The sequence below is a fragment of the Syngnathoides biaculeatus genome, chromosome 14 (assembly GCF_019802595.1).
Source record: "Syngnathoides biaculeatus isolate LvHL_M chromosome 14, ASM1980259v1, whole genome shotgun sequence".
In the NCBI taxonomy this organism is placed as follows: domain Eukaryota; kingdom Metazoa; phylum Chordata; class Actinopteri; order Syngnathiformes; family Syngnathidae; genus Syngnathoides; species Syngnathoides biaculeatus.
Genome location: NC_084653.1, coordinates 27,325,001 through 27,341,636, shown reverse-complemented (window position 1 = coordinate 27,341,636; position 16,636 = coordinate 27,325,001). Strand labels below are relative to the sequence as shown.

General features: G+C 44.8%; 1 protein-coding gene across 5 annotated transcripts in view; it reads right to left on the bottom strand.

Annotated features, from left to right (window-relative positions):
* Positions 1–4,405: 4,405 nt before the first annotated feature.
* The window catches only part of dachd (dachshund d), a 135,188-nt gene continuing 122,957 nt past the window's right edge, over positions 4,406–16,636 (bottom strand). For 3 of the 5 annotated variants that reach the window (XM_061841664.1, XM_061841665.1, XM_061841666.1), the window contains exons 7-12: positions 14,949–15,094; positions 13,833–13,980; positions 13,604–13,747; positions 12,576–12,644; positions 6,368–6,465; positions 4,406–5,764 (exon numbers count right to left, since the gene is read on the bottom strand). In XM_061841664.1, coding sequence (XP_061697648.1) covers positions 5,747–5,764; positions 6,368–6,465; positions 12,576–12,644; positions 13,604–13,747; positions 13,833–13,980; positions 14,949–15,094 — 623 coding nt within the window. In that variant the 3' untranslated portion in view covers positions 4,406–5,746. The remainder of the gene's footprint in view (positions 5,765–6,367; positions 6,466–12,575; positions 12,645–13,603; positions 13,748–13,832; positions 13,981–14,948; positions 15,095–16,636) is intronic. The other 2 variants (XM_061841668.1, XM_061841669.1) reach the window with 1 other exon arrangement.

Here is a 16,636-nt window from a genome sequence, read left to right as displayed (position 1 = left end):
GTACGTGGCCTAATACATAATGGTCCATCTGATTAGATGACAGCGGGCCTATCGGAGCGTCCTGATGCGAGTTCATCTCGATTAACGCGGCGGCGAATTACTTCTCGCCGGGCTCGCCTCGGACTCCGCGGAAAAACCGGTGAGGCTTTGGAGCCTCAAAACGACAAAGCGGGACTTTGAAGTCGTGTCCTTCTCTTCACAAAAATGTGCCCGTGGGTGTTTGAGAGACAGTGCAGTCCGTGTCCATTTTCCATGCCGCTTATCCTCACAAGGGTCGCGGGCATATCAGGATTTGTCTCCGGCAGTCGGTGCCGCCCTGGTACGACATTCAGAACAAAGACCAAAGAACAAGGGAAATTCAGTTCATAGGAACGAGTCCTTAGAAGAGTCGCAGATGGGTAAGATGCAGCGTCTTCTTCATTTACGACAGTTAAGAGTCCGTCAACGCCCCACGCTACGTTTAGCTTGTACAGAGCGCCCGTACGCTAGCGCGGTTCCCGTTCTAGACCGGTGCAAGTGCAATGCCAATTGTGCAAAGGGAGCAGTTTAAAGTGACGAATCGTGCGAGTCTACAGAAAATCTTACCAATACTGATTGGACCAGCAGGATGTGAGGGTGTGTCCCAACAACGGCACAAGGCAGAAAATATGAAAAGTATGTTCGCTGATCAATAATTTAATGACTTAAATGCCAGAGGGAAAAAGTTTTGACTTGCATTGATCTGCAGCGCTTTCCAGACGGAAGGAGCTGGAAGAGCTGCTGGCTGGGATGCGGAGGGTCCGAAAGGATCCTGCCTGGTCTGGACTTAGTTGCGTGCAAGTCTTCAATAGTGGGTAGCGTGGCGACGACAATCCATTCAGCGGTTTTGATTGTCCGTTGCAGTCGGAGTTTGTCCTTTTTTTGTGGCGGCCCCAAACAAGACTGTGGCGGAGGTACACAGTACTGGTTGGATGAGCGCTGCGTAGAACTGCCTCAGCAGCTCTTGTGACAAGTTGTCCTTCCTCAGAAGCCGCAAGACGTTCATCCTTTTTTGAGGATGGAGTTTATGTTGGTCTCCCGCAGTCCCCAAGAACTTGAAGGTCTCGACAGTCGATACAAGACAGCTGGACAGTCTTGAAGGACAACTCCTGAAGTCCACAATCACCTCTACAGTCTTTCGAGTGTTCAAAGCTCCATTCTCACCACTTCCTGTCGACTTGTTGCGGTCTTTGATGAGCCCGATGTCATCTGCGAACTTCGGGAGTTTGCTGCAGCCATTTGTGTAGAACAAGAAGAGCAGAGGGGAGAGGACACAACCTTGGGGTGTCCCGGTGCTGATAGTGCGCATGGGTGGTTTGACCTCAAAAGAGCCAAACCGAATTCCTCACAATTTAGTGTCGGGTAGGTAAGATATCTAAAATTTGGTCACAATTGGATGAAATTTGTGGGACAAGTCGACTTTTGAAGGACTCCTGAAAAGTTCCAAAATAATCCGAAAATGTCCACTTGGGACAGAAAACAAATGCAAGGTGATAATGCCGCTGTAGATGAAATCCCCACGAGGAAAGCGCGGAAACAATGCCTTGCATGTTTTGAATATGCAATGAGTCACATTCTTTCATAAATAAATAAATCAACAAAAAGCAAGAATAATGCACATTTGGTATTTAAAGTGTTTGTGTGCCTCGTGGTCAAATTTGCCGAGAGTTGCGTTTCCGACAAAATGTGCAGTGATATGAAACATGTAGCTGCCCCCGAGCACACGCATCACATAAAGAGAAATAAATATAATATCATAGCACGCAGGAAGTGAGTGAAAAAATGCGCGCGAAGCAGCGAGTCATTAAAAAAGGCGACTTGGTTCGGTCGCGGCCGTCCCCGTCGCGGGCCGTATTGTTCTTTCGGGCTCGGTTGAAAACTTAAACCTTGCTTTGCTTGAAAAAAGGAAGAAAAAGCATAAAATAAAAATAAAAGAAAGAAAGAAGACGCGGCCGCTCGAAATAGTGCAGTCCTTCGACGTGAACAATGCGCCCTTGAATTATGCAACAATCGGTCAATTATTCATCGGGGCGGACGCGTTGCCGCCGCGCTTTCAAAAGCACGCAAAACGGGAACGGGCCCGGGCCGGCGTGCTGTGTCGACACTTTTCACTCAGAAATGCTTACGGGAGAAATTTGTCTCTCCGTGTCCATTTCATATTCCGTGCGCGTGAAAACACCGACCCCCCCCCCCTCCCCCCACCCCGACCACGGACTTTCAATAATTAGTCAGGGCGAGATATAGAAAAAAAAATTGCAGAAATGGAAAATAATGTAGATACAATAGAAAACAAATATTTCGGAAAAATAATGTACACAAAAATGTGCTCAATATTCTCCTGTTCAACCAACAGCATTACTGCACGTATACAGTAAAAACTATATTTAAAAAAAACATTTAGATGCAATGGGGCAACTCTGGAAATGGTTTTCAACAGGCAGAAGAGATTGTTATCATTATTAATGATGCAACTTTTAAAAGCGCACAATCAAAAAGATTTTTCATGTGTGCAGGACACGTCGACATTTTGGTCGCATTTGTAAAATTAATTGAGAATTGAACAACAACTACTACTACTACTACCTCCTGATACCAAAAATTTCACCAAAAAATGTGTTTTCTTGCTTATCCACTGATGAAGTGATGAAATATTGACATCGCTTTTTTGCGAAAAAATGTCGGAAGCAGAGACTGAAGAGTGAACAACAGCAACTGTAAACAAAACTTTGTTCAAGTGAATTAAGCTCATCAGAAAATGATAAAAAATACCTTTACAAACAAACTATAACAGTGTGAAAGTAAATCTTTGTAATGTTTTCTCACAGCCACGAAACTGGCGATTAACGCACAGGTCGCCGTGCTTGTTTTGGGAGTAGCAAGATGGCGGATGGTGACTTCACTTTTGGTGGCCACTGAGCCTTCCAGTCTTTTTTTTTTTTTTGGATCAGTGCCCTTCCCATTTTTCATCCATACCTAAATATAATGCGCTTTATAGAATTTTTGAAAATATTTTGGGAAAGAAATTGCGCATGATTTTCGAGAAATTACGGTATTCAAGGGTTTGTCCTTCCGTGATTTTACATCCGATAGCCCCTTCCCCACTAGCGCATAGACACATCGAGCGGTATGCAGATTGGTTGAAGCCAGTTGGACGCTAGCTCGGTACTCCCAAAACGTGTGGAAGACACGGTTTACAGGTTAGATTATGGCGGGTTGTTTCTCACAATTTGGCATGTAGAATTAAAACTGGTTGGGTGAGCTTAACATTTTTTCGGTTCTGCTAACGCGAAGGATTTTTAATTCGATTTGGTAAGCCAAAAAAAAAAAAGCTAAGTGCAAAGGAAAGACATAGAACACCGTGGCTAGCAAGAAACCTTGCATATTACCCAGGGCCCGATTTGCGTGACGTTAACTTTTTCCAAAATACGCTGTGAAGCACTATCATCATAACATAGCAAAAAAAAAAAAAAGCATCAATCAGTTGGATATATTTTTGGAAATAAGGACTTGAAATGAGGAAATTCATGCTAAACGCATTGTTCATTTGTTGTCTGTGCCACGTCCCATTTCAGACGGAAAATTGAAACTTGTTTCCTCGCATTTGAAAATCTAATTCAATTTGCAGAGTTCTGTAAAATGAAATTCATCAAAAATGTCACAGAAAATGTGTTTTTTTTGCTTATCCACTGATGAAGTTTGGGAAAATATTGACATTGCTTTTTCGCTAAAAATAGTCGGCGTATGAAGCTAAGGTAGAGACTGAACAGTGAACAACAACAACAGTATACAAAACTTTGTTCAACTGAATTATGCTGATCAGTAAATAAAAAAAAAACAAAAAACGGTTTACAAACCAACTTTAACAGTGTGAAAGTAAATCTTTGTAACTTACCTGTGGAATGTTTTCTCACAGCCACGAAACTGGCGATTAACGCACAGGTTCGGCACGCTCGTTTTGGGAGTAGCAAGATGGCGGATGGCGACTTCACTTTTGGTGGTGGCCAGTGAGCCATCCAGTCTTTTTAGATCTGTGCCCTTCCCACCCGTACCCCGAACCCGGGCGAGCTTTATCCAAGCCGAGCGCAGCGCAATTGACACGCGGGCGGTCGGTGCCTTTTGCCCAATCAGCAGCGTCATACACTTGAAAGAACACAGGGAATAATTTATTTACAGTTTGGGTCTCCGACTGGCCTCCAAAAAAACACACACACACAAAGATGGAAGTCAAAGGTGGGCGGCCCACCCGCACGATGATTTGTATACTTTTTCTTTCACTGCTATACAAAGAGAAGAACAATATGCTCAGTCATTTTTCTACAGTACAGCATACCTGGCAATTTTCTCGGGGAACACGCGTGGGGGGAAAAAAAGAGAGGGCGCACCCCCCTTTCTCACGCTCACATGGTTTTATTGTCAACAGTATTGAAAGTACAACGAAGAGATGATGTGGAGAGGGGGAAAAAAAACAAGAAGCTATATAAGTTAGCAGTGATAAAACACACACACACGTGCGCGAGGCTTCGTCGTATTTGTCGTTTTCTGATTGGAACACAAACGCTCAAAAGTGACATCGGGTTATTTCGATAAGAATATACACACACACACACACACACACGTTGAAAAGTCTTTCCGGGGCAAAAAGTTCGCTCAGCGTCCGTTGGGATGGCAGGAAAGTTCATGGAAAAAGATGTGCAGTGTTTTTTTTTTTTTTGTAGTTTTTTGTTTTTTCCTCGGAGAACTTGTTGCACAAACATCGACGGGTTTTTCCTCGAGAGTCTCATCTTTTTTTTTTTTTTAGAAAAGAAAAAAAGAACAACAACACAAAAAAAAAAAAAAAAAAGGTGCAGATTTTGAGGGCTCAAAATCATCCAAAAAGTTCCGGAAGCTTCCAAGAAAAGATCGCCCCTTACAAAGATTACATCATGAGCGTACGAGGAAAAGTCTTGAATTTGAAATTTCTCGTGGTGGTGGTGTTTGTTCGTTACAATAGAGGATTTATTATTAAATATCATAATTCCAGGACAAACATTTACATCATGCCTGCATGCTTTCTCAACAAAGTGTCAGCTAGAGGAAAGAAGGAGAAGGATGGCTCAGGAAGACAACCGAAAAACAAAAGAGAAGTCGAGAGAAACGCTGCTTTGTTTGCCTAATAGCGCTACTGCATGACATTATAGATATATATACACACATATCATATCAACCCGCTCCACTTGTTAGCATTGTATGTACAACAATGGTAGAAAAAAGAAACTTGATTGTATTGTCAAAGGGGGGAAAAAAACTAAACGCTTGTTCACAACCGTTTCCATCTTTTCTGCTTGCGTCTGAAAATTCAAATTTTGAAATACAAAAAACGGGCAAATTCCTCTCACTGGTATTAAAAAGAAATCTTCAGTACTGCGCTTGGATGTGTCGCTAGCGACGTTCCGGCTGTGCTCGGTCTACGCCCCCCCCCACCCCCCCCACAACCTCCCCCCCCATGACGAAATGAGCTAAAATCCCAGGGAGAGAAAAACTTGTTGTTATTCTACATTCAGACTTCCTGCGGCGTCCGTCCCCCCCACCCAAAAAAAAAAAAAAAAAAAAAAATGGCGCTGGAAACGGACTCTGGAGAATCTTTCCCATCCTTTGTTTCCTTCTTCTTCATTTTTTGTTGTTTCGCTCCCACCAGATTTCGTGCCAGTTCGCAGCTCCCGCCGGCGCCTTTAGTACATGACGGCCGTTTTCAGGAAGAGTCGTCCGTCTGCAACACAAAAATCGGGCACCGTTAGCCGGCGGCCGTTCGGACGCGGACCCGAACGGCTCGCGACTCTCCCGTGCAGCGTTTCTCAAACTTTTTACACCAAGTACCACCTTTCAAAACGGCGGGGCACACCCTGAACTGGTCGCCAGCCAATCGCAGGGCACAGAGAGACAAACAGCCGCACTCACAATCACACCGTGGGGCAATTTAGAGTGCCAGGTTGATTTTGCGCGTTTTTGGGACGTGGGAGGAAAAGGGAGTGCCCACCCGGAGAAAACCCACCCAAGAAACGGGGAGAACATGCAAACTCCACACAGGTTTGGCCGGGATTGAACCCGAGACCTCACAACTGTGAGGCCAACGGTTTACCAGCTGATCCACCGTGCCGCCCTCCATGAAATATTCTGCATGTGAAATTGTTTTCCGTTTCATGCGTCTGTCTTGAATGTTCGACGTTCCTCCCGGTCCACTTCGATTTTGGCCGATTGCGCAAAACGAGACCAAACATGGCCGATGGGGGTGGTCAAGAAACTTTCATGGTGTCAAGAAGCTGGAAAAAGGCGCACACACGGGAATGGATTTTTTTTTTTTTTTTTCTTTTACCGTTTGAGTCGCAATCGCATCAGTGGAGCCGATCCACCCCACGGAAAGAAAATGGTACGGCCCGTCCGTTTGGCGTCCTCCAGGAAACGGGAAGTAGCCTGCTTACAGACAAATTGGTTTCACCTTCGTGGACAGTTTGCGCTCGGCGGAGGTCGAACCGACGCTAAATGGATGCTAAGTGGGCAAGTCGGAACTGGGAATGTTGGGAAACACCACAAAAACATTTTGGCCTAGATTCGCCATTTGCTCATTTTACTTTTAGATTTTGGAACTTTGTCACGTTTTGTTTTGGGTTCAAGTTTTGTCATTCGGTTTTAACGTCTTGAGCAAAACAACAAATAAAATAGATTAGGGCAGCGGTTTTCAAACCGGTGGTGCTCGTGCCCACCGCAAACACTTTTCATCATGAGGCGGCACATTGGAACAACTGGTTAGAGCGCAGGTGTCAAACCCAAGGCCCGGGGGCCAGATTTGATCAACTTCCATGAGTTTTGTTAAAATTTAAAGCAAAATTTCAAACCGTCATATCATAAATGATGGGGCTGAGATATCGCAAGCGTTTTTGTGTTAGCAAACATCAACAATAGTTGGAAAACACATTACTCTTGATTTCTGATTCCAAAACGAGTTGATCAATTTAATGTGTAAATATGATGGGTCAAGTACATATTTTCGTGGTTTCAGTCATAGTGGCCCTCTGACAAATACCGTAACTCCTCCATCCCCAAAAACACGCCCAATTGCCCTGAAGTGTGAATGGTCGCTTGTTTGGATGTGCCCTGTGATTGGCCGCCAACCAGTTGAGGGCGTGCCCCGCCGCGACCCTTGTGAGGATTAGCATCTTAGATCACGTTTTTCACAATTCCTAGGGAATAATGTTTGAAAGCGGGGTCGTGGGTGGTGTTGATAATTTCAACCCCCCCCCCCAAAAAAAAAAAAAAATAGTGGGTGAGGGGGTGTGCGAAAAAAAATGCATCAGTGAAAGATTTCCACAAAAGTTCGGCAGAGGAGGCAAGCTAACAACTAGAAAACGTTAAAATGTTCCCTGTTTTTTTAACATTTGTTGTACAAATCAGATACTTATGTAAAAAAAAAAAAAGTTGTCATACATGTAAAATCATTATTTTGACAAATATCTTAATATCAAATATCAAATTACGAGTAAAAATATTGTGGTTCGAAGAACAATGACAAGGACGTACTGTACATCCAAATTTGCCAAATGAATCTTTTCATGCACCAACACAAACATCCATTTTTTTTTGTTTTATTTTACTTTTAGTAAAACTTGAAAATATTTGGAGATTAATGTTTGTAATTGTGCAGAGAAGAACAAGAAGGGCACACTGTTAACAAAAATGGGAATTTTTTTTGTTTTTGGTTTTTGCTCATTAGAAATCATGAGAAATAGAAATAGGCCGTTCTAGAATTGACTTGTCGATATGAACTGTACTTTTCCTAACAATGTCATTTTTTCATTTTTAAACGATTCATTCCCAAACCATTAGCGCGCTTGCAAATGTTGAAAAATTGCACGAGAAATTGTTTTTACGAAACAGCCTCATTAAAACGCGTTAAAACTTTAGTATTTTTACATTCAGAATTCATTACAGAAAATACATATTTAATTGGATGCTAAATAAAACAAAGGGATTTTTTTTTCCGGCCTCTCTCAGCATAAAAAAAAATCCTTTGAAAGATTAATTAATACATGTAAATTATGCAAATTACGCCCGTGCTAATATTTTATGAAGACAATTAAGGGATTCATTAATTACAGCCATTTTCTTCTCTGCCTTTCTTTTGCTTCGGCGACATTCATTCATTTAATTTTTTTTATTTGACTTTGGCTGTTTTGACGGTAAATCTAATAACAACATTAAAAAACACACACACACACACAACAGAAGGAAGAATTTTAGAGATAGTCGATAACGGAGATATTGAAGAAGGCGGTGGTTGTGCCCCCCCCACCCCCCCCCCCCCCGCCAAAAGAGCCTCGCTCCCTCTTGGAAGCCATTCAAAACACAGCCAAAAGCAATTAATAAACACCGACTGTGTTCATATTGCAGAATTAGAGAAGTGTGACAAAAGACAAATAGAAATAATTAGTTTGCCAAAAATTACGCCCTCATTATCCCCCCCCCCCCCCGCCACCTCCTTCAATTCGGAGTGAGGACGCGAATATACCAACACGTTCGCTTTGCTGATAGGCTTCCCTTTATTTTGTTATTTATTTCCCCCTCTGTGCAATTTGTCAACCTCTTTTTTTTTTTTTTTTTTGTTTGTTTGCCATCGGAGGTTAATTATGCAGCCGGGCTGGCAGGGGGAGAGACGCGCGTGGCGCACAAAAATGAAAAATGCACAAAACAAAAAGCAGCTTTCATTTGCCCATTTGTTCATTTCACTTCCTTCTCCAGGTGAGCAAATTTCACTTATTTATGACACACGGAGACAATGGAAAAATTAGACTTATTCTGCAGTATGAATATTCATCCATCCATCCATTTCCTTAGCCGCTTATCCTCACGAGGGTCGCGGGGAGTGCTGGAGGCTATCCCAGCTGTCAACGGGCAGGAGGCGGGGGGGGACACCCTGAACTGGTCGCCAGCCAATCGCAGGGCACATTGGGACAAAGAGCCGCACTCACAATCACACCTACGGGCAATTTAGAGTGTCCGATTAATGTTGCGTGTTTTTGGGATGTGGGAGGGAACCGTGCAAACTCCACACAGGCGGAGCCGGGATCGAACCCGGGTCCTCAGAACTGCGAGACCAAAGCTTTCCAGCTGCCGCCCAGTGTAAACGTTATTTGATTAAATATTTTGATTGCTCCTTCAAGGCGGTGGCACGAGAATTTTTCACAGTTTTATGACTGACAAGGACAGTATAAAAAAAGAAGAAAACAAACAAAACATTAAAAAAATAAATCTCATAAAGCTCTTTTTAAGTCTCCGTGTGCTATCCGACGGAATTGCGATTTAGCGTTTAGCCGTGTTTTGCTTTTTGAGTTGTCGCTACAGAATGCTACCAGAATTTTGCATGTGGTGGTGTGCATATTCACAGATTTAAAAAAATGAAAATGCAACAACATAGACAAAGCAATACGTTGACGTGACACGTCCCAACTCAAAGACGAGCTCGAGGCTTCTTTCAACCACGCTGATGCAGTTTTTCAAATGTCCTGCAGTTCCCCTCCAAGCCAGGGGTGTCGCTATTGGCTATCGGGGAGCTACCTCTGCCTTTTATGGTCATTTCCGCAAACAAAGAACAAAGCAACAACCATTTTTGTTGCAACGCGTCGGTCACGTGACCCAATGTGGGCGTCGTCGCCCGTGCTAGCGCCGTACTATAAAGACGCCTTGATCAAAGTCGACGTCGGTGAAAAACGTTTCCAGAAAGTTGTCGTTGCCGTACGTATACGAGCACTTTGCGAAGTGATTTTTCTTCTCCAAAATGATCGTTAAGATGATGATTTTAAAATAATACCAAATTCTTTTGAGAGCATAGTTTGTGAAATGTGCGATTGGGTTGGGTGGGGCCACCAATTAGAGGATGCGCTGGTGATTATTGCAACGATCTGCAAATATCAACGAAGCTAACGTAATTAGCACGTAGCTGCGAGTATAAAGACTAGCGTGAAAACCTCACCAGCATTTTTTTACAGTTTCGTTTTACATAATGTTTAACACTTATCGGTAGCTGTACGGTTGATAAATGTTTTATTGTTCATTAAGTGACTTGACGTGATTTTCTTTGGAATTCGAGCTCGGCTATCTGAACTTTTGGATGTGTGCGCTACCTTTGCGTTAACCGTGTAAATCTTGACATCAAACAGCAATTGAATGACATTTAATTAAAAGAGGAGTCGTGTTTGCTCTTTTCGCAAATCTAACTTCTTTTTTTTTATGAACAATTTTCAGGCCAAATTCGAGGCGAATTAAAGCCACCCGACTTCGCTGTGATAATTGAGGATGTTTTAGCGCGGTGTCTTGTGTGTGGAGCAGACGGCCCGCTGTGGTTATCGCCGGTGTGCGCCCTTCCCGAAAAAAAGCGCCCCCCCCGACCCCCCCCCCCCCCTCCCTCCTTCCAGGCCCCGGAGGCAAACAAACAAACAAAGCATTAAAAATGCACAAGGCTTATTCATAAACTGGATTGATTTGGCCTCTTTTATTGCTACCAAAGGGGAGATTTTGACGCTTTTGGTGGTTTTATGACTCATTAGTATTTCCTGAGCGGTAAACAAAACGCGTCTGCTTCTGCAAAGGAAGCTAACACGCGCACAAGCGCGCCGTTTGGCGCTTTAAAACCGCACGGAGATGTTTTTACCCTTGGCGACGGTGAAAGGGTTAAATGTTTGTTTAGCGTGTCGCTGTTTGTATCTGCGTGCTGCTCCTCCCAAACGATGACATTTATTTTCATAGTGCGAGCAAATATCCCAAACGAATCCGCCTTGCGATCGCTTGCAACATTTTAGCACACAACAGGACAGCGGGCGACTTTTCGCTCGGTTGATTCGTTTGTCAGGTCGCACAAAAACGCGGAAACTGCACAGTTGAAGAAATAAGCAACCGTTCGATTTCGGTGAGGACTTGGTTAAATCTGTCTTTTGCGATTTATGACGGGATCGTACACCTCCACCAACAACCCATTTCAAATGGTAGCGTCCAGTCTTCTTCTTTTTCCTTCGGCTTGTCCCGTTCGGGGTCGCCACAACGTGTCATCTTTTTCCATCTCCTGCATCTTCCTCTCTAACCCAAACTGTCCTCATGTCTTCCCTCACAACATCCTATCCAGCTAGTGAAAGTAAGTAAGCTTCTTTCGGCTTGTCCCGTTAGGGGTCGCCACAGCGTGACATCTCAGATGAACGCTCATATTTGTTTGGCACAGTTTTTAACGCCGGATGCGCTTCCTGACGCAACCTGTCTTGGGGCGTAAAGGCCCCTGTGGGATACAAAGTCACGAATCAACCAACACCTGAGCTCTTCCTATCATAGTCCCAACATTCAAAGTCCCTACACTGAGTTGGAGGCTCTGTGCATTCCTCTTCTTCTTCTGACGACGGATCCGGTTTCCTCCTGTTCTTTGTCTTTGACCCACAGGAGCTGAATTTCCACTGACGCCCTGCAGGTTAGCGGTGCCGATCCAATATGGGATACTTTATCTTGTCTTATTTAAATAAAATTGGTAATTCTTGACAACCCCGAAGTTTGCCTGCGCCCTAGCAAAAAAAAAAAAAAAAAATAGCTACGAAAGTGCTCCTCCGCTGCAAAGTTCAAATCTTACCGTGACGTCGTAGTCAATAAAACAGGAAGTGGTGTACTAGCTAACATGGACTCCCCGCCCACAATGATATTTTATATTTTCATTGATTCAGTAGTGATAGAACAGCGAACTCCAGGACTGAACGCAAACGGTAGACTCCATCTAAATAATCAAAGTCAATCTCTATGAACCGAGAAAAGTTGTGTTGGCTAACATATCGACAATCGCCCCCAGTTCCTCAAATATGCATACCTGTCAAATCGTACGGTTTAGCCGTAGTTCATCCGGATTTTGTGGTGAATCTTACGTAAACGGCCGTATATCACAAATCATACGGATTCTGAAAATTCAGCATTTAGAATTGGTGAAGGAAGTTACACATGAATACAATTCTGAACACAGTCATGCCACTAAATAGACTTTGATAATTAGACATTCACTTCAGATATGACCATTATGGAAATCTCCAATAAAAAAATCATTGGAAAACTTTGTGGGTTTTTGACATATAATTTGCTTCGGTATGATTTAAGGATTTTTTTGCTCTCCATAAGTTTATACAGGTTGGCACTCCGAAAAGTTGACAGTTATGAATATGACCCATCACAATTTTATGCTCACTCTTTGTCGGTTCGTTTTTGTGAAGTTTGACAGCTGGCAGTCCTACTTTAGCTTAGCCTTGCGGTGAAATGGTGAACATTGCAGCGCCTGCAGGACGGTAAATAAAGCGTTTGGTTCGGTTCGGTTGAGTTTGTTTGATTGTTTCCCTCTTGGAAGGGTTACATTGTTTCTGAATAGAAGCGATGATCTTGACCCAGTCTGGAGGCCCAGATGGCGAATAGCGATGGCCCGACAGCAGGCACACTAAATGTGTGTGTGTGTGTGTAAAAGAGGACCAGACGAAGAAAAAGAAAGATTTATAGTCTCATCTGAGCCCTTGTACCTTGTATTGTCCTTTCAGCATCTGTTCTTCCGCTGCCGCGGTCGCTCTCCATCTCAGGGGTCAGAGCGTCTGCGAGACAAAAGAGATCAGCGCCGTTAAACATCCTGCCGACGTCCGGCCGGCCCCATGTCAGCTCTCCCGAAACGAGCGGCGGCGCCCCGGAGCCTCGCGGGCTTATGCCGCGTGAGGCCGACATTCGCTTTAATAATCCGTCGCTCGGAGTCGCTCGACCCGAATAAGGGGCAGGTTCAGAACCGGTCACAGTTCGGCCTCAAATAGCCAACAGAATAGACGCAGCGTCTCAATTACTTGGCGGTTGCGGCATCATTCTGAGTGGTGGGCCGTCCATTTGGTACCTTGCCTGAATTCTTCCGCCTCTTGATGCTAACACTATAATGTCCCAATTACAGGGAGATTGGCCATTATGAAAAACTGCCATTGGTTTGTAGTATTGACTAAACAGTCAACGGCACCTCGCTGATATTGAGTTAGCGCTAGCAAAGCGCTAACCTGACGCGAGTACGAACTTCACTCAAATAAACGTGTCTTGAGTGTAAAAAAGCATCTTTCACCGGAAATTCTCGCGGCATCACATGCTGAGGTCGCACACAACGCTAAGGACAAATTAAAAGCCGTTCATCGCTAACTAGCTACGAGAGTTGGCCTCATATTTTGTGTACTATGAGTTCACAGAACATTTTCGACAGTGAACGCTTACCAGGAGTGACTTTCACCAGGCAAAAAGGTAGTTGATCCCATATGTTTATAAATTCTGAGCTAGCAATTCTGCTTTTGGAGGCAACCTAGCATGTTTGCTTGTCTGTGGCGACAATTAGCTTCACTGTGTGAAAAGGTGAAAACAAGTTTTGAATGTTGGAAAGTAAAGAAGACGTGAAATACAAATCAGAACAGTCAATTTCAACTGTCAACTGTGGTATAATTACAACCTACAAATATATATATATATATATGAATATATATATTTACACTCGCAGCTTGTGTTAAAAGATTGTGTTTCAGTGTCTGACCGTTGAGCGAACGCATGCTGTCGGCGGGCGACGGCTGCTTGAGGGTCTGCTCCGCCTGCTCTCTCCTCTTGGATTCGTACTCCAGAGCTTCTTGCAGTTTCCTCTTGGCTTTCTTCTCCTTCTTCAGACGCTTCTGGATGATGGCTAATGAAAATACATTCTTAGATATGCTGTATAAAACGCAAATGAAATCCCGCCGACTGCCGTTATCCGGCCCCTTCTTGTTTACCTCTGTTCTTCTGCTCCATGGCCAGCTGCTTTTCCAGAGTCTCGCGGAGTTCCCGCTCTCGGAACAGCTCCATCTTCAACTCGGTCTTCTCCAGCTGGACTTGCTTCTCCTGCGCTCGCGCGTTGTCGATGGCCACCTTCAGCAGGCCCTGCAGATCGAACACGAAGGTCATACTTGCAGGTGCGGTTGTGGTACTGTTCGCCGCAGTCGCCGTTTTGCTTCAGTGTTTTCTTGCTGCCAACGGTTGTCCCAGTCGTAGGTAAAATTAGTCTCCATTTGAGAGAGCCTCCTTCTCCAACGTTGTTGTCGTCGTATATTAGCATGTGTCAGGCTAGATCCAACATGTCCCGAGACTTGTGAAATAGAAATATTATGTGAAAATAAGATGAAACAAAATAAGGTCCTTTGACTTGCTAGACATTGAACAATTAAACAGTTCCTCAGCCTGGTGGTCCTGCACCCTCGAGGGAGGCCATATAGAGGAGATGGGGCTTTTTCAACTCTTCCATAAACCTCAATCATTCATCCATCCAGCCATTTTTTAGCTGCTTATCCTCACAAGGGTCGAGGGAGTGCTGGAGCCTATCCGAGCTTTCAACACCGTGAACTGGTTGCCAGCCAATTGCAGGGTACATAGAGTCAGACAACAGTCCCGCTGGCAATCACACCTACGGGCAATCAAAAAGTCTCTGTTTTAAGGCGTGTTTTTGGGAGGTGGGAGGAAACTGGAACGCCCGGTGAGAATAATTCCGCAGCATCGTGAGCGAATGCACAGCACCAGGCTAAGCGAACTTGAGAACTGTCTCTTTCTGTTTCTGAACTGTTTCGAACGATACAACGACGACTCTGATGGAGCGGTAAGAGATCTGCCCTATACCGCCCGGATGGCGTCGTTTGACCCAGTATTTGAAATAGTACCTGGTACTAGAACTGTCCTGAAATATGTAGAACCACAATAGTCACTGAACCAATAGCTGGTACAAGACGGAATTGTGCTCGTAATATTTACCTGGTACCAAAAAAGTGCCACGGTATCATAACGGTCCCTGGAATTGCACTTATTCACGGAAATAGTGACTAGTACGGGACGGGAATCATCGGCGTGATCGATCGCACCTGGATGTTGGTGAGGAGGGTCTCTATTGACGACAGGCCGTCCGGGAAGAGGAAGGGCGAGGGGAAGCCGGGAGGCAGAGTCGGTCCGGCCAGCGACAGGCGCTCGTAGCTGTCTCTCGCCGTTGGCGTGCACATCAAGTTCTCGTCTGCAGACAAAGTCAAAACTCATTAGCGCTAAAGGCCTCTTTACACTCGCTCACTTTGGCTGAGTGAAAATGTGCTGCAATTCTTCTCCGAGGCAGCGGTGGCGCTAACGGCTGGTATTGGCGAGGATGCCAAAGGGTGGAGTTCCCTCAGCCCAATTTGATCATTTCCATATTAATTTCCTTTCCATAACTAGGGACAAAACAACGACAATGGCGACAGTGGAAGTGTTTCTGCGTGCAAAAATGGACTTAAATGACATTTAATTATCCCGCAAAATTGATCGAGAAAGCGACGGCGTAGGTGGTATGTGGAGCCGGGAGGGACAGTGAATATGTCATCGTAGCATGTGACCAAAACTGGCCAATCACGAGAGATGAGCTCCCCGGTGCTATTTTTTTTTTATTTTTACCTGTGCATGGCAGGCTAGGCACAAGCTACGAAGATGAAACGTCGTCCGCAAGAGTATAATGTGGGTTTAAGAATTCATCCTCGCTCGTCCTCACAAGTGATGAAAGAGCCAGAGGTCTTCAGATTGTGTTCCACTGCCCTAATGGAAGTGCCTTCCTCTTCTCTTGTCACCCAAGAAATACACAACAGTGGCCACCGCGAGGCTCCTTCCAATTGCTTTTCCTCAGCCTTCCAGACTGGGGGCTGAGGGGGGAGGGGGGGGGGCAAACACTATTAAGATGGACAGAAATCTCAGCTTTTCCCCATTTAAGGGATGTCAAGTGTACAACGAAATCGCAAACGGGTCCGCCCGCCGCGACCCCCGCGAGGCTCGCGCTGCCCTTGCGCCCGCACGATGTCAGTCAACCCGGGGATGGCATCATCACCCGCTCGGCCGGGCTCGCCGTCTGCCGTCCGGCCATGTTGGATTTGATCACCGTGCTGGGAGACGAGTTGTCACATTCAATTCATAACCACCAAACTTGGGCCTTATGAAGACAATTTACACTGAAAATGATCTCAATATTCACCAGAGGAACAATTTGTACGATTTTAAAAATGATCCATAAGTTTTCATTTTTTTTTATAGCAGGATTACGCTCATATTTCATGGTTTTGATATGATATTTTGTACTTGTAATTTCCATTTTTTTTTTACATTTATTTTAGTTCAAATTAAGCGTCCTTTTTTTGGTTAATATAAAATATCCCAGTCATCTTTGCCGCTGATCCTCACGAGGGTCGCGGGGAGTGCCGGAGCCTATCCCAGCTGTCAACGGGCAGGAGGCGGGGTTACACCCTGAACCGGTCGCCAGCCAATCGCAGGGCACATAGAGACAAACATTTACACTCGCAATCACACCGACGGGCAATTTAGAGTGTCCAATTAATGTTGCATGTTTTTTGGGGATGTGGGAGGAAAGCGGAGTGCCCACCCGGAGAAAACCCACGCAGGAATGGGGAGAACATGCAAACCCCACACAGGCGGGGCGGGGTCGCACCCGGGTCCTCAGAACTGTGAGGCCGACGCTTTACCAGCTGAGCCCACCGTGCCGCCTCCCAGTTATCAATCATCTTTAAAGGATTGGGAGAAT